This window comes from Entamoeba histolytica, genomic scaffold (genome assembly GCF_000208925.1).
Source record: "Entamoeba histolytica HM-1:IMSS scf_1104750516371 genomic scaffold, whole genome shotgun sequence".
Taxonomy (NCBI): Eukaryota; Evosea; order Mastigamoebida; family Endamoebidae; genus Entamoeba; species Entamoeba histolytica.
In genome coordinates this window covers 6,079-32,670 of record NW_001914912.1, presented here as the reverse complement: position 1 = coordinate 32,670, position 26,592 = coordinate 6,079, and the positions used below count along the sequence as shown (strand labels likewise).

At 26.4% G+C, this 26,592-nt stretch overlaps 16 protein-coding genes across 16 annotated transcripts in view, besides 2 other annotated features; 7 read left to right on the top strand and 9 right to left on the bottom strand.

Moving 5' to 3' along the window:
- Positions 1 to 164: 164 nt before the first annotated feature.
- EHI_006810 (14-3-3 protein 3) lies at positions 165 to 908 on the bottom strand (the record flags this gene model as incomplete). Its single annotated transcript, XM_649373.2, has 1 exon — positions 165 to 908. The coding sequence occupies one exon, from the start codon at positions 906 to 908 to the stop codon at positions 186 to 188; it is 723 nt and encodes a 240-aa protein (XP_654465.1). The 3' UTR covers positions 165 to 185.
- A 478-nt stretch (positions 909 to 1,386) lies between these two features.
- On the top strand, positions 1,387 to 2,377 carry EHI_006800 (casein kinase, putative; the record flags this gene model as incomplete). The annotated part of the gene is made up of 1 exon (XM_649374.2): positions 1,387 to 2,377. One exon carries the CDS (start codon positions 1,387 to 1,389, stop codon positions 2,374 to 2,376), a length of 990 nt encoding a protein of 329 aa, XP_654466.1. The 3' UTR covers position 2,377.
- A 90-nt stretch (positions 2,378 to 2,467) lies between these two features.
- On the bottom strand, positions 2,468 to 2,854 carry EHI_006790 (uncharacterized protein; the record flags this gene model as incomplete). The annotated part of the gene is made up of 1 exon (XM_649375.2): positions 2,468 to 2,854. The coding sequence occupies one exon, from the start codon at positions 2,852 to 2,854 to the stop codon at positions 2,468 to 2,470; it is 387 nt and encodes a 128-aa protein (XP_654467.2).
- A 666-nt stretch (positions 2,855 to 3,520) lies between these two features.
- EHI_006780 (Rab GTPase activating protein, putative) lies at positions 3,521 to 4,759 on the bottom strand (the record flags this gene model as incomplete). Its single annotated transcript, XM_649376.1, has 1 exon — positions 3,521 to 4,759. The coding sequence occupies one exon, from the start codon at positions 4,757 to 4,759 to the stop codon at positions 3,521 to 3,523; it is 1,239 nt and encodes a 412-aa protein (XP_654468.1).
- A 1,048-nt stretch (positions 4,760 to 5,807) lies between these two features.
- Positions 5,808 to 6,549, top strand: EHI_006770 (uncharacterized protein; the record flags this gene model as incomplete). Its single annotated transcript, XM_649377.2, has 2 exons — positions 5,808 to 5,921; positions 5,968 to 6,549. 2 exons carry the CDS (start codon positions 5,808 to 5,810, stop codon positions 6,547 to 6,549), a joined length of 696 nt encoding a protein of 231 aa, XP_654469.2.
- A 79-nt stretch (positions 6,550 to 6,628) lies between these two features.
- Positions 6,629 to 7,352, bottom strand: EHI_006760 (uncharacterized protein; the record flags this gene model as incomplete). The annotated part of the gene is made up of 2 exons (XM_649378.1): positions 6,629 to 7,044; positions 7,103 to 7,352. The coding sequence occupies 2 exons, from the start codon at positions 7,350 to 7,352 to the stop codon at positions 6,629 to 6,631; spliced, it is 666 nt and encodes a 221-aa protein (XP_654470.1).
- A 465-nt stretch (positions 7,353 to 7,817) lies between these two features.
- Positions 7,818 to 10,712, bottom strand: EHI_006750 (uncharacterized protein; the record flags this gene model as incomplete). Its single annotated transcript, XM_649379.1, has 1 exon — positions 7,818 to 10,712. The coding sequence occupies one exon, from the start codon at positions 10,710 to 10,712 to the stop codon at positions 7,818 to 7,820; it is 2,895 nt and encodes a 964-aa protein (XP_654471.1).
- A 295-nt stretch (positions 10,713 to 11,007) lies between these two features.
- Positions 11,008 to 13,086, bottom strand: EHI_006740 (uncharacterized protein; the record flags this gene model as incomplete). Its single annotated transcript, XM_649380.1, has 1 exon — positions 11,008 to 13,086. One exon carries the CDS (start codon positions 13,084 to 13,086, stop codon positions 11,008 to 11,010), a length of 2,079 nt encoding a protein of 692 aa, XP_654472.1.
- A 503-nt stretch (positions 13,087 to 13,589) lies between these two features.
- Positions 13,590 to 14,786, top strand: EHI_006730 (uncharacterized protein; the record flags this gene model as incomplete). The annotated part of the gene is made up of 1 exon (XM_649381.1): positions 13,590 to 14,786. The coding sequence occupies one exon, from the start codon at positions 13,590 to 13,592 to the stop codon at positions 14,784 to 14,786; it is 1,197 nt and encodes a 398-aa protein (XP_654473.1).
- A 244-nt stretch (positions 14,787 to 15,030) lies between these two features.
- Positions 15,031 to 16,083, top strand: EHI_006720 (RNA methyltransferase, TrmH family, putative; the record flags this gene model as incomplete). Its single annotated transcript, XM_649382.1, has 1 exon — positions 15,031 to 16,083. The coding sequence occupies one exon, from the start codon at positions 15,031 to 15,033 to the stop codon at positions 16,081 to 16,083; it is 1,053 nt and encodes a 350-aa protein (XP_654474.1).
- A 153-nt stretch (positions 16,084 to 16,236) lies between these two features.
- EHI_006710 (uncharacterized protein) lies at positions 16,237 to 17,580 on the top strand (the record flags this gene model as incomplete). The annotated part of the gene is made up of 1 exon (XM_649383.1): positions 16,237 to 17,580. The coding sequence occupies one exon, from the start codon at positions 16,237 to 16,239 to the stop codon at positions 17,578 to 17,580; it is 1,344 nt and encodes a 447-aa protein (XP_654475.1).
- A 155-nt stretch (positions 17,581 to 17,735) lies between these two features.
- Positions 17,736 to 18,188, bottom strand: EHI_006700 (thioredoxin, putative; the record flags this gene model as incomplete). The annotated part of the gene is made up of 1 exon (XM_649384.1): positions 17,736 to 18,188. One exon carries the CDS (start codon positions 18,186 to 18,188, stop codon positions 17,736 to 17,738), a length of 453 nt encoding a protein of 150 aa, XP_654476.1.
- An 880-nt stretch (positions 18,189 to 19,068) lies between these two features.
- EHI_006690 (DNA polymerase delta catalytic subunit, putative) lies at positions 19,069 to 22,302 on the top strand (the record flags this gene model as incomplete). The annotated part of the gene is made up of 1 exon (XM_649385.1): positions 19,069 to 22,302. One exon carries the CDS (start codon positions 19,069 to 19,071, stop codon positions 22,300 to 22,302), a length of 3,234 nt encoding a protein of 1,077 aa, XP_654477.1.
- Positions 22,303 to 22,329: 27 nt separating this feature from the next.
- Positions 22,330 to 23,077, bottom strand: EHI_006680 (phosphopantetheineadenylyltransferase, putative; the record flags this gene model as incomplete). The annotated part of the gene is made up of 2 exons (XM_001913617.1): positions 22,330 to 22,917; positions 22,964 to 23,077. The coding sequence occupies 2 exons, from the start codon at positions 23,075 to 23,077 to the stop codon at positions 22,330 to 22,332; spliced, it is 702 nt and encodes a 233-aa protein (XP_001913652.1).
- A 51-nt stretch (positions 23,078 to 23,128) lies between these two features.
- Positions 23,129 to 23,726: a repeat region.
- Positions 23,725 to 24,139: a repeat region.
- Positions 24,140 to 24,687: 548 nt separating this feature from the next.
- EHI_006670 (uncharacterized protein) lies at positions 24,688 to 25,523 on the top strand (the record flags this gene model as incomplete). The annotated part of the gene is made up of 1 exon (XM_649387.2): positions 24,688 to 25,523. One exon carries the CDS (start codon positions 24,688 to 24,690, stop codon positions 25,480 to 25,482), a length of 795 nt encoding a protein of 264 aa, XP_654479.1. The 3' UTR covers positions 25,483 to 25,523.
- Positions 25,524 to 26,324: 801 nt separating this feature from the next.
- The window catches only part of EHI_006560 (78 kD aglucose-regulated protein homolog precursor, putative), a gene marked incomplete at both ends in the record, with an annotated part of 888 nt that continues 620 nt past the window's right edge, over positions 26,325 to 26,592 (bottom strand). The window contains one exon of the mRNA XM_001913616.1: positions 26,325 to 26,592. This exon is cut by the window's right edge and continues 620 nt beyond it. Within this exon, the coding sequence (XP_001913651.1) occupies positions 26,325 to 26,592 (268 nt within the window).

Sequence of the window (26,592 nt, the reverse complement as noted above, 5' to 3'; positions counted from 1 at the left end):
ATATGATACGAAAGTTTTATATAAGAAAATATAACTGAATGTCAATTAATTAATTTTTTACTTATAAAAACTTATTAAAAGAATTATTTATTACTTTATCCGTTCCTTTTGACTAAAAATATAATTACTTTTGATAAAAAAAGACAATACTACGAAAAGAAAAATATATGAACCAGAAAAATAAATTATTCTTCATCAGCAGTGTCTGAAGTCCAAAGAGTTAAGTTATCTCTTAAGAGTTGCATAATAAGAGTAGAATCCTTATAAGATGATTCTGGAACTTCATCAAGTTTGGCAATTGAATCATCAAATGCTTGTTTAGCAAGTTGGCAGGCTTTGTCAGCATCATTCATAATTTCATAATAGAAAACAGAGAAATTAAGAGCAAGACCAAGTCTAATTGGATGAGTTGGTGCAAGATCAGCATTAGAAATTTCTGTAGCTTCAGTATAAGCAGCAAGAGATTTGTCAGCAACTTCTTGTCTCTTTTCATCTACAGTAAATTCAGCATAATATCTATAATAATCACCTTCCATCTTTTTATAGAAGACTTTGCTTTCAGAAGTAGAAGCATTTGGAAGAAGATTTTCTTTAATTACCTTAAGAACATCATCACAATATTTAGCAAGTTCGTCTTCAATTTTAGCTCTATATCCCTTAATAATTTCAACGTGTTTGTCATTTCCTTTAGCTTGTTCTTTTTGTTCAAGAGAAGTAATAATTCTCCATGAAGCTCTTCTAGATCCAATAACATTCTTATAAGCAACAGAAAGAAGATTTCTTTCTTCAACTGATAATTCAGTGTTAAGAGCAGCAACTTGTTTCATGTATTGAACCATTTCATCATATCTTTCACTTTGTTCAGCAAGTTTAGAAAGGAAGACACAATCTTCACGTGATTCAGCCATATTTATTTCTATTTGTTTATTATCAGTTCTTCCTTAAAAAGTTCAGGGTTGACACGTTGATCTTTCTTTTTTTTTTTTCTTTTTAGATTTTTTTATAATCTATTTTTAATAGTTTTTTTCATTATCTCTTTTATTATTCTTTATTCCTTTTTCAGTTCATGATATTTTTAGAATTATTTCTATTCTGAGCGAATCTAAAAATACACTGAATTTATCTCTCTTCATTTATTTTTAGGATTTTTCAGATTTTTTTCATTATTCATTTTTGATGTATTTTTGTGGGTTTTTCCAATAAACTTCAAAAATAGTGACGCTTTTTGAGGTTTTCAAGATTTATTTAAAATTCAGTTCTCTTTGAGGAATTAAGAAAAAGAAAAACATTTTGTTTATAATAACAATTTATTTTTATGAAAGAAGAAAGAGAAAAAACAAAAAAAAAACCCTGAAAAAAGAAAAAAAAGAACATCTAAAAATTCATATGAGTGAACGACCCAAAAGTTTTTCTCGATATTATCGTGATGTATTAGAACATAAAGAGAAGATATTCTATGACTATGAAAATGTTACTGTTGAATGGGGAAATCAAGACCCTTATCAAATTGTACGTAAAATTGGAAGAGGAAAATATAGTGATGTTTTTGAAGGAGTTGTAGTTGAACAAAATGTTCCATGTACTATTAAAGTGTTAAAACCAGTAAAAGCAAAAAAGTTTAATAGAGAGATTTTAATATTACAAGACCTTCGAGATGGACCAAATATTATTCAATTATATGATGTTGTAATGGAGCCATCAACACAAACTCCTGCGTTAGTTATGGAATATGTAGAAAATGTTGATTTTAAAACGTTATATCCATCGTTAAATTATATGGAAATATGTTATTATTTAAAAGAATTATTAAAAGCATTAGACTATACCCATTCAATGGGAATAATGCATCGTGATGTTAAACCACATAATGTTATGATTGATCCTAAGAAAAAAATCCTTAAATTAATTGATTGGGGTCTTGCAGAATTTTATCATCCAGGAACTGAATATAATGTTCGAGTTGCTTCAAGATATTATAAAGGACCAGAGTTATTAACTGATCTTCAAGACTATGACTATTCATTAGATATGTGGAGTTTTGGTTGTATGGTTGCTACAATGTTTTTTGTTAAAGAGCCATTGTTTAAAGGTTCTAATAATAAAGATCAATTAGTTAAAATTGTTCAAGTATTAGGAACTGATGGATTCCAAAAATATGTTCAAAAATATCATTTGGAAATTGAAGATAAGTTAATGCAATTATTAATTGGATTTCCTAAAGTTGATTGGGACACTTTTAAAAATGAAAAGAACCAACATCTTATTACACCTTATGTCTATGACTTACTTTCTAAATTATTGGTTTATGACCATCAAGAACGTCTTAGTGCAAAAGAAGCAATGAACCATCCACTTTTCCAGTGTTTGTCTAAATAAATTGAATTTTTTTAATAAATTTATTATTTTGATATGGTTAATTTTTTTTTAAATAAAATTGAATGATTTAATTTAAAAATATTTTTAATTCTTATTTCTTTTGTATTAGACAATATGAAGAACAATACATTTCTTCTTCTTTTTTTTCATCGTAAAGATATTTACTCGTTAATGAGTGTGTAGTTTGAACAGTAACTTTGCATAAAGTTTTTGGAACATAATCATAATCACAGAAATTAGTTGCAGTTGTAATACCTAATGCATTTGTAACAGATGCTTTTAACCTAAACCAAAAAATACAACTTTGACATAATGTTTTTACTTTGATTTGTTCAAATGTTATTGAATTAATAAATGAAGCCAAATAATTAATTTTTGATTTAACTCTTTGTTTAATAAATTCTAATTCTTCACTATGAAATAATTTATCTTCTTCAATTTTACGTTGTTCATTCCAATAAAGAATATTTTGTTTCATTTCAATAAATAGTAATTTTATTTTTGTAATTGTGTTTACTATTTGTTGTTTAATTGAGAATGAAGGTTCAATATTATACTCTTCTTTTTTAAATTTCATTGAATTAATTTCTTCAAAAGATAACAGAGAAGAAATTATAATTGTGTGACTAATTTTTAAATTAGACAAATCTTCTTGATAAATAATAACTACTTTTATTGTTTTTTCTGAAAATAAATGAATTAAACCATTAAAGTATAATAGAGTTATTATTTGATTTTCATAAGAATCAAAATAAATGTTTGTATTATTTAAATTATACAAATTAAATAATATATCTCCTTTACCAGTTAATTTAATATTTACTTTTTTATTTGATAATAGTCCATCAAATGAAAATGAATAAAATCCATCATTTAGGTAAATAGTTGTAGATTGTGAAGATAGTACCAATTGGTTTGTTTCTTTTTTGTACAACATACAATTTGATTCTTTTAAATCTTTTGTATTTATAGTACATGTAATGTTATTACCTGATGTAATGCAAACAATTATAAAAATTAAATAAACGTATGTCATCATTTGAAAAGTTTTTTAATTAATTAGTTTATAAGAGACTAGATAGTAGTGTCTATGATAAAAATAAAACTATACATATTTAAAGAAATAAAACTAAAATTTGAATAATTATTTCATAGTATCAATTATTTTAGATAAATCAGAAGCAATATTTAGTAATTCTTGAGTATTTATTTTTTCTTCTCTATCAACAAGAACAAGTTTTCTTTGAATAGTCCCAAGTTTTTGTAATAAAGATTCTTCTATTTTATCAGAATCTCTTGAACATTTTTTCTTCGATAACCAATCAATCGGTTGATCAACTAACAATGAATTTTGATCAACTCTCATACAAATTGAAGTCCCACTTATCGAAACTCGATGTTCAGCTAAAGCAACAGCTAATTCAATTAAAAGTTTTATATCTTCTACTGGTGGATATTTCATCAATCTTCTCAAAGAATAACTTTCATCATCTCGTTCAACAATATCATTTCTTACATATAACATCATTACTATAAATAAAGAATCAACTAATTTTAATTGATGTCCAAAAGCAAAGATTGCATCCCATAAAATAACTACATCATCTATATGAAATTCTCTTGCATATAACATTCGAATCCAACGAAGTCCAAATACTGCAGGAACAATATTATGTCTAATTAAAGTAGCAAAATACTTTGGGTCATATTTTGCTATTGATTGAAATAATTTTTCACATTTAAAATGAATTAATGATGTTGTAGAAGAGTCTTTTATTCTTTTTTGTTCATAAAATACTCCAAGAATAGTCATTAATTTTTCAAATAAAATAAATGTATCTGCTTCAATTTCATTTAAACAAATTACTGTATGTAATATTCCTCTTTCTATTGTATTGTTTTGAATTAACTCTGAATCTAAAACAAGTTCTCTTATAAAAATTCCCATTATCTCATGAAATCCTTGTTGATATCCTAAATCATCATGTTCACGTGCAAATATATATAATGCATTACTTATTTTTGTTCTTATTTCATTATCACAATAAAACTCAATTGAATTATATAATCTATCAATATCTTTCTTAATTTTTTTCTTTAATTCATCCCTTTCATTATTTGATGATCCACTTAATAATGGATCAACTACATACGTTTCATTTTCATATTTCTTTACAAGTTCATGATATCTTTTTCTTTCATTATTCATTTTACTTGTCCAAACAGAATTGACTGGTAATGGCAATACTCCAAGCCAAATCTTCCATGCAATTGTTCTTAAATTATATCTTGTCATTTTCCCTTCAAGTGCAAGTTTTTTAATCACTTTGGCACTCGTATCATTGACATACATCGTCTCAAAAATTTTTTGAGTTGTTTCCATTGTTTTATGTTTCTTTTGTGTTTTTGATTTTTTAGATTTTATTTTTGTTTTTTGACTGAAAAAAGAATAAACATCACTTCTTCTTTATTATTGCTTTATCTTTACACTTTATTGTTTTCATTGAAACGTTAATACAATAAACACACTTTGTTAATTTTTCTTTCTCCTCATTTTCATTCTTTTTTTCATTTATTGTTTCACAAAACAACTGTCTGACTAAAAAAACTTGTGTTAGTTTTAGTGAAATGTATTTGAAGTCATCTAATCGATTTAATGATGCATAAAGTAATTTTAATAAATACAATTAAAGATTTATTTTTAAAGAGTTTTGAGTTATATAATTTGTTTTTTATTCTATTTTCTTTTTCATTATAGAATTTTATCTGAATCTTCTTATAATACAAATAAGAACAAACATACATTTTTAATACCATTCTCTCAACATTAAAGAATTATTGATTCAATGAAAATATAAACAATAAACTAAATCAATTTTTGTTTGTTTAAATTGAAATATTCTAAAACAAACAAATCCATTTAATTTATTAAAACTATACAACCAAATATTGTTTTAATTCTATTACTAACTGTAACAAGAAATATTCGTTTATTTAGAAAACATGTTTATATTAAGAGATATTTATATTATTCATTACAGTGTTATTTTCAATTATTCATTTAAATAAGTAAATATGAATTATCCCATTTATCAGTTTTATTTCTCATAAACTTCATTTTCAATTTATTTTAGTAGTTAAGATAAAAATATCATTATTATATATTATTTTGGTTAATTGGTGTTATGTGTCTTTGATGTTTATTATTTCATATTTTAATTACAATTCTTTGTATTTATTCCTTTTAAAATATTATTTGTTGTTTACTGTTTTTGATTAGATTTGCTAAATTAGATTAGTTGATAGAGATATATGAAATAAATACGAAAGGAAAATAATGTTAAAAAACAAGAATAACAAAAATTACTTGAAAATATTAAGATTTTTTATTTTTCATAAAAAAAAAGAAAAAGAAAAAAAAAAGAAAAAGAATGGAAATAAACATAAAAGAAACAACACAAGAAGAGATTCGATTATTCATTTCTTCTCATCCTGTCACTAATCCTCTTCTCTTTTATTTGAACACTTCGTCTGTCTTTATTCCTGTTTGTGTGAATGTATATTTGTTGATGATTCAATTAAATAAAGTAGCAACAAGAATATAGTCAATGGCTTCAATTAATATACAAAACACTCATTGAAATCAACGAATCATACTCAGTGTTATTTGTTTTACTTATTCCACGTGTTAACTTATTCCCTCGTTATAATAATGTGGGTGTGGGTGGAACATTTGACCGCCTTCATTGTGGTCATTATTCCCTCATTCAAACGGCTTTATTCACTTCTTCATCACATCTTGCCATTGCAATCACTGGTGATGCATTACTTCATTCAAAACAAAACTATGAGTTGATTCATTCTTTCACCACTCGTCAAACACAAATCATTGACTTACTTCATACCATCAACAAATATTATCCAATTCCACCTTACACAATCTCCGAAATTAATCAACCCGAAGGAACATCAACTACTGACCCTACTCTCGATTGTTTAATTGTTAGTGAAGAAACACAAAAAACTATTTCATTCATTAATAACAAACGAATTATGAATGGATTTCAACCTTTACATTCAATTACTATTAATCTTATTCTTACCACAGATGGCTCAAAATTCTCTTCTTCTACTCTTCGTTCTAGAGAAAAGTCAATGAACCAATGTCAATAAGTCACAAATAAATCAATTGAAATTGCGTTCAACTTAGTTGGTTGGGTAAAGTACATAGTGCTTTTGATAATTTATTATATTAAACTGAATTATTACTAATAAATGATTCGAAGTTTTCATCATCCTTCCATTCCAATTTTTCCATAGTAGAAACGATTGGTACTGATATATATTTATTTGGTGGAATATAAGGAAGTTCATGATGGTTCATCCTTGGAGTTGAACCAACCCAGTCATAACTTTGTGGATTTTGAGTAACAAATTTAATGTCAACTTCTCTAGGCTCATCAACATCATATGTTTTAGTTTTTTGATGAACAATTTTCCATTTCCACGTTCCATTATTTGGTTTTTCTTCTTCATCCCAAGGGTCAGTCTCTTCAATTAATTTCCAATAGCCATTCACTCCATAAATTGGAAACCCTGTTTGGAAAGATGCTGAGTGACTTAAAGCATCAATCATTGCTTTCTTCCAAATTTGACTTTTTCTTTTAACTACAAAATGAACATGAATAAATAACGCTTGAAAAAAAAGTTACAAAAAAAAACAAACAATGCTTTAATTCACCGAAAATTTTAATATGGTTTGTAATAAAATGATATATGTCAGTTGTCAAACTGAAGTATTCTTTCATAGGAAACATTTTCTTAAGTGAATAAAATATTACTTTGAGAATAGTATTCCAAGTTGGTTTCTTCTCAAATTTGATAAATCCTCGTTGACAGAGTAAACAGTGGCATTCTTCAAAGTTTTTTGAAACTACATTACAAGTCTGAATTTGTAGTGGTAATTTGAGAGACATTATTCTGACTATGAAGTAAGTTTTATTTCTAATACTCTTTTTATATAATAAAAATAATCTGGCTTTTCATCTCTCTGAGAATGTTTGATTTTTAAACAAGGAAATGCACTATTCTTAATAAGGTGACCTTTGAGCCTATTTTGATAAATTTCATCGGTGATTCAATCCCTTTATAGTAATATTTAACTTTTTATTATTTATTTTTACTTTCTTCACTTTTTGTGTCTTTTAATTGATGACATCATAAACATTATAAGAAATAATATTAAATTTTTTCTTTTTTGACTTACTCACTTTTTGTTAATTATATTATTAACCTCTTTGGAATGAAATATTTACAATTCTTTTTAATATATTTTTTTTTCTTTTAAAAAGCATCTTATTCCAAAAAAAAAATATTCATATTCATAAGAATAATATTATAAAAAGTATGTTAATTTGATAAAAAAACAAATGTATATGTGTTCAACAATGATCACTCTTTGCATCTTGTTTTGTATCTGTAGGATTATCAGTTTCATTATTCTCTTCTTCAAATGACTCTACAGATATTTGAGAATCTGAATCTGTGTTATTATTACTTTCTCTATCATTTTCACTTGTTGTAACTTCATTAGCAATACTCATGTTTTCTTCTACTAAATGATGGAATGATATTCCATTAAATTTATTAAATTTTTCACAATGATCTCCTTTCATTCTTGATAATACACTTGATCCTTTAGTTTCATTAAAATCAGTTGAAAATGTATTATTATCCGTTTGGTTGTCTACTTCAAAATATCCTGTATCTGTTTCATTATCTAATTCAGGTACAAAAATATCTTCACGACTCTCATTTAATAAAGTGTTCCAATTAATACCTTCAAACCAAGGATGTGATTTAATTTCTTGGACTGACTTATAACCTAATCGTTTTTTAACTTCAACTGTTAGTAACCCAGACACAATACTTTTTAACTCATTTGATGGATTAATAGAAGATGGCCACGAATATTTTCCTGTTCTAATGTTTTGAAAAATGGCATCTGGTGTTTCTTCGTGGAATGGAGGAATTCCACAAATAAATTCAAAGATCATTGATCCTAAACTAAAATAGTCTGAGCAACGAGAATATTGAAATGATACAATTGACTCAGGAGCTACATAGTCAGGTGTACACACTAATCTTGAATCTTCAACTGTTTGTTCAATTTTGGATCCAACAGTAGATAGTCCAAAGTCAGTTAATAACAAATGTCCATTTTTATCAATGAGAACATTATCTGGTTTAAGATCTCTATGGATGCATCCCAATGAATGAATATATTCTAGTGCTAACACAATTTCTGCTGAATATATTTTTGCTGTGGTTTCATCTAAATAACCAACATTACTTAATAAACATCTAAGATCTCCACCTGGACAATACTCCATTACAAGGAATAAATTATGTGTGTCTTGAAAAGCATAATACATTTTTACAACAGAAGGTGTTTGTGCTCTTTGTAGAATTGTTTTTTCAGCTAGAACACCATCTACAACATTTTTTCTAATCATATCAGCTTTTTTCATAATTTTCATAGCATAAATATCATTAGTAACCTTCTTTCTTACAAGATACACACTAGAGTATGCTCCTCCATTAATTCTTTTAATAATTTCAAAGTCTTTTAATCCAATGTTATTCCATGTCTCATCTAATCGAACTCCAGCACCTAACACGTTAAGTAATTGTCTTGGATTATTTGGATTTTCTATGTATTTTCCTAAAATATCAGTTTTGTGATGTATTAATTTTTGAACATAGAAAGCAAAAACATATCCACACACATCATGTTGATATGATCCTACTAGGTCAGCACTAACTTCATTATAAACTTTTAAATTATCGTATTGTTTTTGTAATGACTCTCCCATAATTCTAATTGCTGCATCAGAAACTTCAATTAATCTTTTGAAACAATCTGTTTTCTTTAATTCTGAAATACGTTTCGCTTCTTCTACAATACCTTTTAATCGTTCAGCATCTGTTGTTGCTTTCATACAAATTTCATTTAATGTTTTACAATAATACGTGTGTCGAGCAAGATGTTCTGCTAAAACTGTAGCTTCACAAATTCTACAAACAACTCCTGAACGTGGAGTTACAGTTGTGCTTGATTCATTTGAATTTATTAAACTCATATCAAGAGATGAAATACTTTGTTTTCTAGATTGACTACGTGACGATTGATGTGAGTGATTTTTAGAACGTGTTTCTATTCGTTTAATTTCATTTGAAGAAAGTAAACGAAGAAGTTTTAATAATTGGACATCTTCAGGATGATTTAATGAAATTTCTTTAATTTGACTAATAATTTGATTCAATTCTATTGCATCTAATAAATCTATAGACTCTAATCTCTTACATAAATGAATTAATGAAGTATCTTCTTTATGTGTTTGAACAATTTTCATACACTCATTAATAATTTCATTATTAGTACTTTGAATTGTTAGAAGTTCTTGTAAAGAAAGTATAGGTGTAACAGGTTTATGAGAAGTTTCTTCACTATAAACACTTTGTCTTCTATCTCTTCTTCTTTGAATAATAACAGTACTACTTTGTAAAGCAACTATCCATTCACCTAATAATTCTTTGGTTTTCGTTTTAAAATGATAAACAGCACCAGAAGATAATTTGATATGAAAAGTTTTTTCTTTCATATCAGAAACTTTTATATTAGCACCTTTTAAATCTAAGATTGTAGGTAATGTTAATTTAGAAAATTCTTTATCACTAACAAAATAAATCAAATAATTTCTTTTCACTAAAACATATCTTGCTACCCAACGTTTTAAGATATATCCCTCTTTTTTTAACTCACCTGAAATTATTGGTCTTCTTATAGAAATAATTGAATTTGGTAATGAAGTAGAAATCCATTGTTTAAAATATTCAGAATCACATACTCCAGAAATATTAATTACTGCTTGAAGATATTCACATAAAGCAGTATCTCTCATTGGATAAGAAATACTTCTTTTAGGAAAAAGAGGAAATCCATTTACTGGATTTTTTGATTTAAAAAAAGCGTCAAGTTCATAAAGGTCATTAGCTGTTTTTTGAATAGTATCAATTCTTGAATTACAAGTAAAAGAAATTGTATGAACAATAATTGGTATTGTATTAATTGTGTCTATCATTATTTCACTTTTAACACTAGAAATTATAATATTAGTATAACTAATTTCTCTTTCTTTAACTAATGTATTAACAACTACATCTTCAGTATTATAATCAATTGATTGAGTTATGCTTGATGGTGAAAAACAACTCTGTCGATTCTTTCTAAAATTGGTATGAATTGTTAATACAGGGACATGTGTTTCGTTCATCAATCCTTTAAGTGTTTTCTTTAAGTTTTTTTAGAACAAACAAACTAAAAATTTTCAATGTAAAAATACGTTTTTTTTGGTTAATTTCTCTTCGTCAAAAATAAAAATAAAATTAAAACTTTTTTTTAATTAATTTTTCTACTATTTTTAATCAGCCAAATTAAAATAGAACAAAACAATTCACAATTATAAAATAAATAAATAATTAAATAAATAGTTAAATAATTAATTAATTAAATATTAATAAAAATAAAAAAGATATTTCTATAAAAAAATCAAATTAGTTTAAATTACATCAACACGTTGCTTTACAACTATTTCCACACCAATTACATTGGTTATCCTCACATGAAATCTTATCTCTTCCATCACATACTTTCATTGTTATAACACCACACCGTAAACGAACATATGAAGCACATTCTAAAAACATTTCTACCTTTGTAGTTGGGAAAAAATCAGTTACTGTACCATAAAGATAAGGAACTGTTTCTACATCTGTTCTAACTGACCCAATTTTAATTCCAGCAGGAAGTTTTTGACTAGATTTAACTTCATATTTCATACAATTCCATGGGATAGGAGAGAATGTTTGACGTTGAATTGGAGTATTTAATTGGAGTTGTAATTCAAAATTTGTAGTAGAAGGTGAATTGATAAAGCAGTCATAACCAGGTTGAGTAATAAATAAAGAATAAGAAACAATAACAACAGATACTAAATAAACTATTAAAACCGAACTTATCACTTTAAAATCTAACTGATACATTCCTTTCATAATAATTAATAATCCTCCAATCAAAACAAATAATGAAACATAGACAACCATTACAATCAATACAATGGTTCCCATAATCATACTAACTGTAATTCCTATAGCCGCTAATAATAAAAATAAATATATAGATATAAAATTATTATGTTTAAAATAAAGTATTAGTGGTCCTCCATTCCACATAACTTTTAATTCATTACGAGTATTCCATAATGATAAATATGATAATATTGTTGTAAACCAACAATATCCCCACATAAATGGAAATTCTGGTAATGAAAAAATGACAAATATACTAAAGATAGTTAAAAAAATAGATGCAAATAATGTGACTATAGCTGGTCCAAATGAAAAATTAAAGAATAACATTTTGTCTATTTTATTTTTTCTTGTTTCTTTTTCTTCATCATTTTTTTCTTGAATCTCTTTTCTAAATTCTTCAACCACTTTAATCATTTGTTGAGTACTTTCTGATAGTTCTTTATATCTTTCATTTGAAGATAATTGCTCTGATGATGCATTTTCATAAATTTGTTTTAATGCTTCTACTAAATGCGGAATTACTCCAATAACATCTACTGCAAGTTCTCCTTTGTCATCTTCAATAACTAATTCAGGACAAACTTTTTTAACTTCTTGTGCAATAAACCCAAGTTTTTCTTCTTTTTTTCCAATATAATTAAATGATGTTCCTGTTAGTTGAAGTACTGTATTTAATGAATCAACTAATGGTTTAATATTTTCTTTTACACGAATATCAGATCGTTGTAAAAATCCATTTTCTGCCATGATTTCTCCCATAACATGAAGTCTTTTTAAATTTTCATTAATTCTTTCAATACGAATAAAATCTTCATTTTTTTCTATTATTCCATTCATTTGTGTTGGTGTTAATGGAGTAGAAGGAGACTGAAGATAATCCCATGGAATTTCATTTTGGGGTTGTTGAGGTGATGTAAATAAATCATTTCGAGAATTAAATCCATTTGAATTTTCACTTTCTTGTTTAAAATCAATAAATCCATTTAGACATAATGGATTTGTTAATGTAGAATTATCAGTTGAAACTCCTTGTGCAATTGTTGTATTAGCTTGTTCAATTTGTTGAATTGGAATAGTTGAAGGAGTTAATTGTTGAGGTAAGTTAATTGGAGAATTAATTTGTGCAGAAGTAGAACTTGAAGTACTCACTACAAGTGGAGATCTAATATTTTGTTGAACTTGTTGATAATTTTGAATTGTTTGAAGATTATTAATAGAATGTGTTAATGATGGTATTAATGGTGTTTCAGATATTTGACGAACAAACATTGTTGAACTTCTTCTTTCATTTTCTATTTGAATATTTTTCTCAAATGAATTTCCTCCTTTTTTTCCTCTTGAATCATCTACATATACTACATACATCTCACATAATTTCATTGCATCTTTTCTTTCTTCTTCTTTAATTCTTTTATATGCTTCTTTTTCTCCATTTAAATGTCGTAAATGTGCATCCCAAACATGACTATAACAGTTATACCTTGTCTTTGGTGGTTCAGTACATCCAGGAAAGACACACATCCAACACTTTCTTCGAGGCTTTGCTTGTGTTTCCATGTCAATTAGAATTGCCTGTTTTTTCCTACCGATGCCTATGAGATTTGTTTCATATTTTTTTCTTTTACCTTCTTCTCTTGGTTCTTTCTCTTTGGCTGTCACTTTTCTATTGATATTTTATTTTTTATTATTGTTTTGCTATCTTTTTTTCTATTTTTATAATACTTGTATAAATTATAATTTTATAATTTAATTTTTATGTTTTATGTTTTAATATTATTCTTTGGATTAGATTAAGTGCCTGTGAATTTTGGAAAATGACGTTTCGATGAACTATTTCATACTAGCATTTTTTGCGATAATCAGACTGAAGAACATAAAAAAACCTTTTAATAACACAATTTTTTTTATTGTGTTAAATCAAATTTATGTTTTTTAATGAATTCAAAACACAAAATTAAGATAATACAAAAAAACAAATTTATTTTTATTTAAAAAGAAATTGAAAAATAATTCACAATGGAAAAGAAAAGGGATCTGTGAATGATTGAACTTATTCAATAATGGCATTCACAACAACTGGTTTTGGTGGATTAAGCAATAACACATTCGGTAAAACAACTAATACAACAGGAGGGTTTGGTACTGGTTTTGGTTCAACAACTGGTTTTGGAAATACCAATAACACTGGTTTTGGTTCAACTACAGGTGGTTTTGGTAATGGTAATAATACAGGTTTTGGTAGTGGTTTTGGTTCAACAATAGGTGGATTTGGAAATAATAACAATACTAAGACGGCTGGTGGTTTTGGTTCAACACCAAGTGGTTTTGGTAATAACAATACATTTGGTAATACAGGGTTTGGTTCAACAACGACTGGATTTGGTAATACTACTAATACAGGATTTGGTTCAACGTCAGGTGCATTTGGAAATACTACTGGACTTGGTGGTTTTGGTTCAACATTAGGTAATGGGATTGGTAGTGGATTTGGAAATAATAATACAGGACTTGGCAGTGGATTTGGAAATAATAACATGGGTTTTGGTGGAGGATTTGGCATGACAAATACTGCAACAGGGATTGGAAATAATGGTGGATTAGGAAGTGGGTTAGGCACACCATTTGGTAATGGATTTGGAAATAATAGTAATGGAGGATTTAATTCAATAAATATGAATACGATGAATAACACAATTCAAACAGCAAACACATCACTTTTTGTAAATGTTGATTCAAGTATGATGGAATTTTTAAAGAATAAAATACAGTCAGATCGTTTAAAAAATGCATTATCATTAAAAGATATAAAGTATAATAATGATTTAGATAAAATGATTCAAGAAACACGGTTAAAAAGTTTTTCTTTAAAACAAGTAGAAGATAAAATAAGACCTAAAATAAATAAAGTATTTGATACAACAATTAATCAGATGCAAATATTAAGAGAAAAACAATTACTTGAAGAAAGTAGTAGACAAAATGAAAAAACTATTAAAGAAAAATTATTTAAAATCTGTTCTAGTTTTGAGGAAGAATTTAATGATCTTAGTGATCAAATTACTGAATTAAGTAATAAAGTAACACCTTTAGTAAATAATATTACTTTACAACAAGCAAAAATAGCTCTTGATGAAAATAGTAAACAAGCCTACCAAATAAAAGAAAATGTTGTATTTATACAAGAAAGTTTGGCTGAAACAGAACAAAAAATTGAATCTTCTTTGTCTCATTTATGGAATCCTAATTCTTTGAAGTAACATACATCTATTTTTGAATTAATTGAATGATATTCGTTCTTTTTTATTTCTTTTTCTGTTTTATTCTTTTTTTTGTTTAATATATATTAGTGTCTTTTTGGAAGAAAAATAAGAAGTTCATTCAAAAATGAAATATCTTATCCCAAAAGTTAAAAATGAACAACAAAAACACAATCTGAAAATAGGGTTATTTGAAAAGAAAAGTTAAAAAATAACTTAAATAAAAGAAAGAATCTCATTACATATGAATATTGAAAAAGGGAAAATCTATGTTGGAGGATTTACAAATGATTTTACTGAGCAAGATTTGAGAGAATTATTTAGTGAGTTTGGAACAATAGAGTCTATCTCTATTTTTCATAAAAGAATTACTTTTGCACATATAATTTTTACAGACAAACAAAGTTGTGCTAAAGCTATTGAAAAATATGAAATGAAAAAAGTTAAGGGAATAACTTTAAGAGTTGGAGAAATGAAAATCACACCAGAAAAAGAAAAGGTTCAAGATGAAAGGACTTTTGGTGATATTAAGATGAGTGTTATATTAGTAAGACCAATGCACGAAGATAATATTGGAGCTGTTGGAAGGTTATGTGCTAATTATGGAATTAATAAATTGTATATTGTCAATCCCTTGTGTGAAATTGGGGAAGAATCTATTAAAGTATCTCGACATGGAAATGGATATATAGAGAATGCTGTAATATGTAAATCCCTTGAAGAAGTAAGAAAAGACTGTACATTATTGGTTGGATATACTGCAAGGGAAAGTTCTGGACAAAAAAATAAAAGAATTTTAATGACAATGCAAGAAGCTGGAGATATGTTATCAACAATGAAAGGGTGTGTTGGTTTAGTTTTTGGAAATGAAAGTAATGGACTTAACACTGAAGAATGTGACGCATGTGATTTATTAAATAAAATTGATATTAGAAGTCATTATCCAGTATTAAATCTTAGTCATGCAGTTGGTATCGCATTAAATTATATGCACATGAGATTAAGAGATGGTGGAGACTTAGTTCCTGAGGGGTGCAAAGAAATTATTGCCAAAGAAAAAGGAGAGTTACTTGAAGAATGGAAAGAAATTTTACATTCTGTAATGAATGAACAAAGAGAAGTTGGTGCTGTTGAATCAATGAAAAAATTACTTGGAAGAGTTATGTTGACTGAACGGGAAGCAGCCGCCTTGGACGGTGCATTCAAGGCATTGTTACACCATTTTCATGAAAAAGAAATTCATTCTCAAGAAATAAATAATAAAAAAGAAGATGTTATAGAGCAATCACAAAATTAAATTGATTTTACTATATTTGTTAATTATATTTTTAGAACATAAAAAATTTATTACAATTACAAATAACAAAAAAGTAGAATTGAAGTAAAAAAAAGAAAAAAAAAGGGTTTGTTTAGAGAGTTGAAAAAATTAAAGTCCAGTTGAAGAGGAAGAATGAATGTAAAATTATTGTTACAATTTTATATTGCTTCTTTTGTCGCACATACACAAACATTACTATTAGCAATGAAACATCACCGACCATTTTATTTATTCACATCTTATATTGTATTTGTCTTATATTGTTGGTATTATTCATATTCACTGATTCTTATTCTTCTTCCATTGTTCATTTATTTAATTTCATTTATTATAGAAACTGATGATTATCCACATACCTATTATATGAAACAATCACCCTTTTCATCTAAGGTTCTTTCTGTAACACCACAACTTAGTTCTTCTTATCAATGTCCATTAAAACCACTTTCAGGACATTTATTAACAGTATATACATCTCAAACTGATACAACATTTTCATTTTCTTATAGTAGAACTATTGTACATTGTCAAGATGGAGGTATTTGTGGATTTGATGTTCTTGATAGCGATTTACCAGTAACAGCACCAATAATAGTTTTTGTTCCTGGTGCTGTCGGAGATAAGAAGAGTTTATATATTAAGAAAGCAGTAGAGCTTGCACGTAGAAATAATTTCCGTGCTATTGTTTTCATTAAAAGAGGTTTATCTGGAATTGAAGTAACAACAGGAAAGTTATACAATGCTATTTCATGTGAAGACATTTATGACGCACTTCCTATTATTCATAAACAATTTGAACAAGCACAAATTAATATCGTTGGATATTCTCTTGGTGGATCACAAGCAATTCGTTTAAGTTATAAATATTCATCTGATTTATTACAATTTAATGTAAATTCGATTTGTGCTGTTTGTCCTGTTTGGGGAATTTCTGCTGTAGAAACACCTGATTTATATGCTAAACCATTTATTGATGAGTTTAAAGAAATTCTTTTTAGTCATAAAGAAGTTTTTGAGAAAGCTACTGATAAAGATGGACATCCATTATATGATTTAAATGCAGTAAACAACGCAAAAACAATGAAAGAATTAGAGAAAACATTAATTGCCCCAATGTTTGGATACAAGAGTGTTGAAGCATATTATTGGGATGTAGAGCAATGGTTCCAAAATTTACCATGTACTCGTATTCCAACATATACAATTAATTCTTTTGATGATCCAGTATTAAATGACCAAGATTATTCTTATTTGAGAATTAAGGCTCTTTGTGGATTTAGCCCATTTGTTATTTCTTCTTATACCCAAAGAGGAGGTCATTGTATTTATAGTGAATCACTGGAAGTTAATACAATGAGTTATGCTGATAGAAATGTTCTTGAGTTTATTAAAACTGTTTCTGGTTTAAATCAATCAGGAGAACTTGCTGTAATGAGAAAGGAGGTAGAAGAAAAATTTAAATGGTTCAATGAATAATTTACTCTTTTTACATTGAAATGAATAGTTTGGAATGATTTTTGAAAGGATTTAATCACATTCAATTATTAAAAGGAAGTTATTTTTTAATAATTCATTTATTTTTAAGAAGGAAAGAATAATAAACCTAAAGTAATTAAGACAAATAGTAGTATTTATTTATTCATCATAAAGGGATTTTTTAGATTTTGCTTTGGAACAGCTGTATTATTTAATTTAGTTCTTCCAACAACATATTTTGGCATTGGGGCATTTGCAATTTCAAGTATTTGTAATTTCCAATTCCAACCTTCTCTTGGTCTTTTTAATTCATTGTACATAAAGTTATTTCTAATTGGAAGAATAGTAGGATATGCAGAAACACCATCTCGTTTACAATAACTTTTGTGTTTGTCACAGTCAATTTGGAATATTTTAATATTATTAAGCATTGCAAGTTCAGAGATTGTCTCATTCATTTCTTTATCAATTAATTGACAAAAGTGACACTTTTCTGACATATATTCAATAACAACAAGTTTTGATGAATTTCTATATTGGTCTATCTCTTCAGGGGTGGAGCGGGATTGTACTAAAACACAAATTAAACAAATGAATAAGACTTTCATTTTTATTATTTTTAGTTCCTTTTTTTTTATTTTTTTTTTGAACTTCTTTTCCATGAAAAGAAAAAAAACTAAAATATTTATTAGAAATATAGAAATTCTTAATTTAAAAAAAATGTTTTTCCAAAAAATATGAATTAAAAATATAATACAATTTAACTATTAAAAAAGTAATTTTTTTTATTACATATTATTGATATAACAAACTATAAGATAAGAATAATGTAATTTAAATAAAAAATGAAATAAGTTATTAGGAAGAGTAATAAATTTACTTAATAAATTATCTGTTAATTCTTTATTCTTAACTTAAACTAAAAAAAAGATTTCTTTCATTTTTTTTTTCTAATGATTTATATAAATAATAAAACAATATTTTTATTTAATTTATTTATAACAATATCACATTGTCTTAAATTATTTTTTCTTAAACTTTAAAAGAAGTAATAATACTCTTTGTTTTAATTAATAAGATGTTAATTGTTTATTTCTTTTCTTATTTTCTTATTTTGTATTTTGTTTTTTCTTTATTATATTATTATTTTGTTTAATGTATTTGTTGTAATACTAAAACATATGTTAAATTACAATTTATTAATTTATTTAATTCATTGATTATGAATTATTTATTTTTATTGAAAATTGAACCAAAGAAATATAGTGCAATAAATGAAAGGTTAATATCAACAATAAAATATAAACTCAATCAATACATTGGATTTTTTAAGTTAGACATAATGAGAAGAGGAATAGTGGTAATAGTAAAATTATAATGTAAAAAAGAAATAAGAAGTAAAGAAATAAAAAGGAGGAATTATCTTAAAAAAAAAAAAAGAAAAGAAACAAAAAAGAACTTAAAAAAAGAAAACCCCTGATTAAAAAAATGAAAAGAGTAATAATTAATCCAAAAGGAAATGATAAGGTGATTGGATATGACAAACGATTGGATGAGATTAAAAAAGTTCCACAAAGAGAATATGATCCAGAAAAAGATGATATTGAATTTCTACAATTTGATATTGATTATATTAATCGTATTGTTGAAAAAGAATATCGAATAGAAGAAGACCCATTGAGTGAAGGATATAATGAACCAGTATTATATTTATATGGAACTACAAATGAAGGGGATAGTGTTTTAGCTATGGTACATGGATATAAACCATATTTTTATATTTCTGTAGAAAAAGAATATACACAACAAGAACTTGATGAACTTAAAATGAAATGTAATCAACAACTTCATTCTGAAGTAAAAGCAACAGGGGATTTTGAACAATACATTTTAAATATGGAAAATATTAAAAATCATCACTCTCTTATGAATTATAATTTCGAAAAAGAAGTTTTCTTTATTAAAATAACTTTAAGACTTCCAAAATATGTTCCATTGTTAAGACATATTCTTCAAGAAACTCAACGTGTTAATAATCGACATTATCAGACATATGAAGCAGACTTATTGTTTGTTTTAAGATTTATGGTAGATTCTGGTTTAGTTGGATGTAGTTGGGTAAAAGTTCCAGCAAAAAGATATGTTTTAGTAAAAGATGAAGCAAATAAAATTTCAAGGTGTCAACATGAAATTCATTTAGATGTAAAAGATTTATTAAATTTAGGATGTGATAATGAATATACTAAAACTGCTCCATTAAGAATTCTTTCTTTTGATATTGAATGTGCAGGAAGAAAAGGTTCATTCCCAGTTCCTGAACTTGATCCAGTTATTCAAATTGCTAATTATGTCGTTGAATTTGGTAGACCAGATGTTGTTACAAAGAATGTATTTGTATTAAAAGGTTGTTCACCAATTCCTGGAGCTATTATATATGACTATGACACAGAAGAAGAATTATTAAAAGGGTGGTCAGATTTTATTAATGCAATAGATGTTGATATATTTACTGGGTATAATATTATGAACTTTGATTTTAAATATCTATTAGAACGAGCAAAGGTATTAAAAGTTAAGGACTTCTCATCATTCTCAAAATTAAAAAGTTCTCATGTGAGTATTAGACAATCTACATTCCAGTCAAAGGCAGTAGGTGTTAGAGAATCAAATGAATTAATAAATCTAGAAGGAAGAATTCCATTTGATATGTTCCAAGTTATTCAACATGATTATAAATTAAGGTCTTATACATTAAACTTTGTGTCAAGTAATTTCCTTGGTGATCAAAAAGAAGAAGTACATTATGCTGATATCACTACATTACATGAAGGAAGTATGGATGATCGTAATAGAATTGCTGTTTATTGTTTAAAAGATACGTATTTACCAATTAAATTATTAGAGAAATTAATGTCATTAGTAAATGGATTTGAAATGTGTAGAGTCACTGGTATTCCATTGTCATACCTTCTTCCTCGAGGACAACAAGTTAAAGTTATAACTCAATTGTATCGTCATGCTAATGCAAAGAACTTATTTATTCCATTCTTCCAAAGAACTAAAACAAATGGAGATAAATATGTTGGAGCTACTGTTATTAATCCAATTAAAGGATTTTATAAAGTACCAATTTCAACACTAGATTTCTCTTCACTATATCCTTCTATTATGATTTCTCATAATTTGTGTTATTCTACTTTAATTGATGGAATTAAAACTCGAAAGGATATTCCATCAATAGAGTTTCTGAAAACATCTGAGAGTGAAGAGGATAGAAAGTTGTATGACCAAATTATGAAAAAATTAAAAGACAAACAACTTAATGTAGAAGATGTAGAATTATCACCAAATGGTGATCTTTTTGTTAAGTCAAGTAAGAGAAAAGGAATTTTACCAGAAATTCTCGAAAATTTACTTGCAGCAAGAAAACAAGCTAAAAAAGATATGGCAGCTGCCACAGATCCTTTTAAAATTACTGTGTTAAATGGAAGACAATTAGCACTTAAAGTTAGTGCAAATTCAGTGTATGGATTTACTGGTGCACAAATTGGAAAACTCCCTTGTATGCAAATTGCATCAAGTGTAACTTCCTACGGTAGAACAATGATTGAATTAACAAAAACTACTGTAGAGGAAAAATACAGTAAGAAAAATGGATTTCCATGGGATGCACAAGTTGTTTATGGTGATACAGATTCAGTTATGGTAAAATTTGGAACATCTGATTTAGCTGAAGCAATTCGATTAGGAAAAGAAGCTGCTGTATTTGTAACAACAAAATTTCCACGACCAATCAATCTTGAATTTGAAAAAGTGTTTTTCCCGTATTTATTAATTAGTAAAAAGAGATATGCAGGATTATATTTCAATCGAGCAGATAAATGGGATCATGTAGATACTAAGGGAATTGAAACTGTAAGAAGAGATAATTGTTTATTAGTGAAATATGTCATCGAAAATGTATTAAATAAAATTCTATTAGACTCAGACGTTGAAGGAGCAATTAGTTTTGTAAAAAATATGATTTCTGATTTACTACAAAATAAGTTAGATTTATCTATGTTAATTATATCAAAAACATTAAGTAAAGAAGATTATGCGGGGAAACAAGCTCATGTAGAATTAGTTAAAAGAATTAGAGAAAGAGATAAAACAACTACAATTAATACAGGAGATAGAATTCCATATGTTATTATTAAATCAACAAAAGATGCAAAAGCTTATGAAAAAGCAGAAGACCCATTGTATGTATTAGAAAATAATATCCCAATTGATTTTGATTACTATATTGAGAATCAATTGAAAAAACCATTAACACGTATTTTCAAACCTATTTTAGGAGAAAAGGTTAGTGAAATTTTTGAAGGAAAACACACAAGGTTTGTTGTAAATATCACTCCAACAGCAAATACTGGAATTATGAAATTTGCAAAGGTTACAAAACGATGTGCTGAGTGTCATGCTGTATTAAAACAAAATGAAGGTACTATTTGTAGAAATTGTCATGAAAAAACTGGAGAAATTTATGCTAGAAAGTTGGTTGACGTACAAAAATCAGAAAACGCATACCATCGTATTATGACTCAATGTCAAGAATGTATGCAATCCCATCATAGAGAAATTATCTGTGCTAACAAAGACTGCCCAATATTCTATATGAGAGTTAAAGTACAACATAGTATTAATCAACAAAGAGAAATGATTGAGAATTTTGAATGGTAAATTTTAATTAATTTAATAAAAATCAATTTAATTCTGGGTTGAATTATTTTGTAAACGTTCTCTAGAACGAAGAGTAGAAGAAGAGAATTTTGAGCCATCTGTGGTAAGAATAAGATTAATAGTAATTGAATGTAAAGGTTGAAATCCATTCATAATTCGTTTGTTATTAATGAATGAAATAGTTTTTTGTGTTTCTTCACTAACAATTAAACAATCGAGAGTAGGGTCAGTAGTTGATGTTCCTTCGGGTTGATTAATTTCGGAGATTGTGTAAGGTGGAATTGGATAATATTTGTTGATGGTATGAAGTAAGTCAATGATTTGTGTTTGACGAGTGGTGAAAGAATGAATCAACTCATAGTTTTGTTTTGAATGAAGTAATGCATCACCAGTGATTGCAATGGCAAGATGTGATGAAGAAGTGAATAAAGCCGTTTGAATGAGGGAATAATGACCACAATGAAGGCGGTCAAATGTTCCACCCACACCCACATTATTATAACGAGGGAATAAGTTAACACGTGGAATAAGTAAAACAAATAACACTGAGTATGATTCGTTGATTTCAATGAGTGTTTTGTATATTAATTGAAGCCATTGACTATATTCTTGTTGCTACTTTATTTAATTGAATCATCAACAAATATACATTCACACAAACAGGAATAAAGACAGACGAAGTGTTCAAATAAAAGAGAAGAGGATTAGTGACAGGATGAGAAGAAATGAATAATCGAATCTCTTCTTGTGTTGTTTCTTTTATATTTATTTCCATTCTTTTTCTTTTTTTTTTCTTTTTCTTTTTTTTTATGAAAAATAAAAAATCTTAATAAATAGATTGGATAATATTAGGAGAAATGAGAGATAGAAGATGATATGAAGAATAATTTAATTTGTATGCACCTCTATCTCCAAAATAAAATAATAGGAGATAAATTTGATGAAATAAAAGAAATCCTAAAGAAAATTAATAGACTAGAAGATATAATCAATGAAATTGTACAGAATCAAGTGCATCATGAAATTAAAAGAATATGATGAAGAAGGAATAAAAGTTAAAGCACTAGAAAGAATAAAGTACCTAAAATATATGATGACAATGATAAAAGAAAGAATTAAATTTAATAAAGATGAAAGGGTCAGAATCAATACAAATAAAATAATGTTTGATTCTAACAAGAAAATTAAAATATGGAAGAAACAAACAATGAAATATACCCAAATAACGATATTACTTTAGAATATTGGAAATAGTTATATGAAACACAGGTGATATTAAATAAAGAAAATTGGAAAATAAAACAAATCACCTCGTGGAATGAAAGATATTTCAATTATGATAATGTCATTATAACAATAAATGAATTAAATTTCAGTTTAAAGAGAATAAGTAACTGGAAAGCACAATGAATAGACACTATATAAAATTAATGAAATACAAAGATAAAATCTAAATAATAAATAAAAAGAATAAAACTATTCTAATAAATGTATGAATAATGTTGAATATTATAATATTAATAGAGACTAGTTTGAATAAAAGAAATAAATATAAATAAAGAATAGAATAAAGAAAATAGAGAAATAAGATAAATAAAATAAATCAAGTAGTAATTTCAATAAATGGATAAGTAAATAATTAATTAAAAATTGAATTCGATGTTATAAAAGGAATTAAAAACCATGCCATTACAAACATAATGGATGTCAGGAGATATTGACTCTACCAAAACTAAACATATACAGTAGAAATACTATAGAAAAATATATTTGAAAACTCTGCTTGTTCAGCAACAATAGAAGCTAGTTTTATTAATACTTAATTAATTGCTTTTTAACTGATATTAATTAAAAACTAACCTTTAAAAAGAGTAATAATAAAATAAATACTAAGAATATGAGACTTTTAACTTATATGAGTGAAATATTATAATAACAATGAAATATAACTCCATAACACAGAAAAAATAGAAAGCAGTTAAATGTATTGATTAAAAATTGAACCAATACACTACTTCACAACAAATGTTTATAAACTTCACAACATAAAAAGTTTTAACCATTACTTATCATCACCACTTATTTAAACAACTTTAGAACAAATTGTCACACAGACATTCGAAAAAAAACAGAAAAAGATGCTGTTTGTCTCTTAATGAGAAACACAAAACAATGCATCAACTAAAGAACAAGAAAAAACAAAATAAATGTGGTAGGTGTGTTTAAAAGAAATTAAAAAACAGTCAAAAAATATAAAAATGTTATTTAAAAAATGAAAATATAAAAATTAAGAAAAACTAAATATAGATTGAATAAAAAGTTCGGTGATTAAAATGGAAGGAAAAGAAAGTGATTTATTATAGAACTGAGAAATATTAATTACTTATGTCATTGCCAGGAGACCTTAACGTCTTAACTCATAACCCAGATTTACCTATTTCTACAAAAGCAGACTTTGAAGAGTTTAAAGGATTCTTTGACCAAACTGAAGGATGGATTGAGTCATATAAAGATGAACATACCCAAGTTCATTTCAAAAACCCAGAAAATACAGCAGAAATTCAAGTCAAATTAGTTTCTGATGCTATGAAAGATATTCCTGCTCAAGTTATTTATGAATGTATTCATGATCCAGATTACAGAAAAACATGGGATGATCGTATGATTGAAGGATTTTTAATTGAACAAATTGATGAGTGTAATGACATTGGATATTATTCTGTTGCTATGCCATTTATTATTTCTAATAGAGACTGGGTTAATAGAAGAAGTTGGTGGCATAACCCAGAAATGACAGAATTCATCATTTTCAATTTTTCTCATAAACATCCATTAGTCCCAGAAAAATCAGGATTTGTTAGAGCTTGGTCTTATAAGTCAGGCTATTATATGAAAACTACTGAAAAAGGAACTATGTTCTATTACTTTGGATGGAACTCATGGAATGGATGGATTCCAGCATGGTGTGTTAATAAAGCAACTAAAACTATGGTTGGAGGTGTTATTGATAGTTTAATGAAACAATCTGCTGCATACGAAGAATGGAAGAGTAAGAATAAGCCAGAAGATAGACCATGGTTAAGATTGAATGACTGGCAAAGAAAAGAGAAAGAAGAGTATGATGCTAAGCATGCTGGAGATAAGAAAGAAGAAGAAACAAAAGAAGAAGAGAAAAAATAAAATAGAATTTAAAGAGAATTTAAATTATTATTTTATCATGACTTTATTTTTTAATAAAAAAATAAATTTAGAATTTTTTGATTTTTAAAAATTAACGAAAGTATACTTAATTCTCAGGATGGTTAATTTAATAACGAAAATAAAAAACTTACAATTAATATTAAAATATTATTCACTAAACTTCCAATCCCAACAAAAATAAATCTCAAATTAAGTAAGTTACAACTTTTTAACAAAAATAAGTAACAATAAAAAACCATCATTTAATAATAATATTTTCTTTCAACACCATTCTTAGGAAAGAAATAATCATACTTCCTAACAAATAAAAAACATAATGAAAAATATAAATGAATAAAATTCCAACATATTGAGAAATGATTGATTAAGTTGATTCAATTTATTTGATATTAATGTTTTTTATTTTTATTTTTATTTTTATTTTCTTTTTAGTTGGTTATTTCATTATTAAGATTATCATTTTTATTTCTTGTATATGTTGATTGTTCATTCAATTAAATGGTGTTATTGTGTTTATTTGATTTAGTATTAACATTAACATTTATCTCATTTCTTTTGTTATTATTCAATGTTCTTTCGATTTTCTTATGAATAAATACCATTTGGATATTATTTTATCATTATTCTTATTGTTAATTGCTTTTCTGTTATTCTTTGTTTTGTTGATTATTGAAGTATCTATCAATTATTAATTACTATAACAAATTATTCTTTGATGTTTGAATGTGTTGATTTAATGGGATGTTTGTGTGTTTGAAATGTCACATTCAAATTGGTTTGAATGTTCCAGAATAACATCGTAAACTAAAAAGATGTTATTGTTAGTTAAAAGAAGAATGAAAAGAAGAAAGAGAATAGAAAGAATGAGTGAAATTATCAAGAAATGATTTAATTTGAACAGAAGATGCATGAGGATTTGAATTGAACCACGAGTTTATGATTTGAATTTCATTAGATTTACCTTGTTTTTTAAGGATATGAAGAAGACGATTTTTTTCAGAGTGAAGACTTTTGATTTTCTTCAATTCAACATCTTGAATATCTAACAAATTGGATCGTTGAATAAGTGTTGGAAGATTTGCTTGCTTG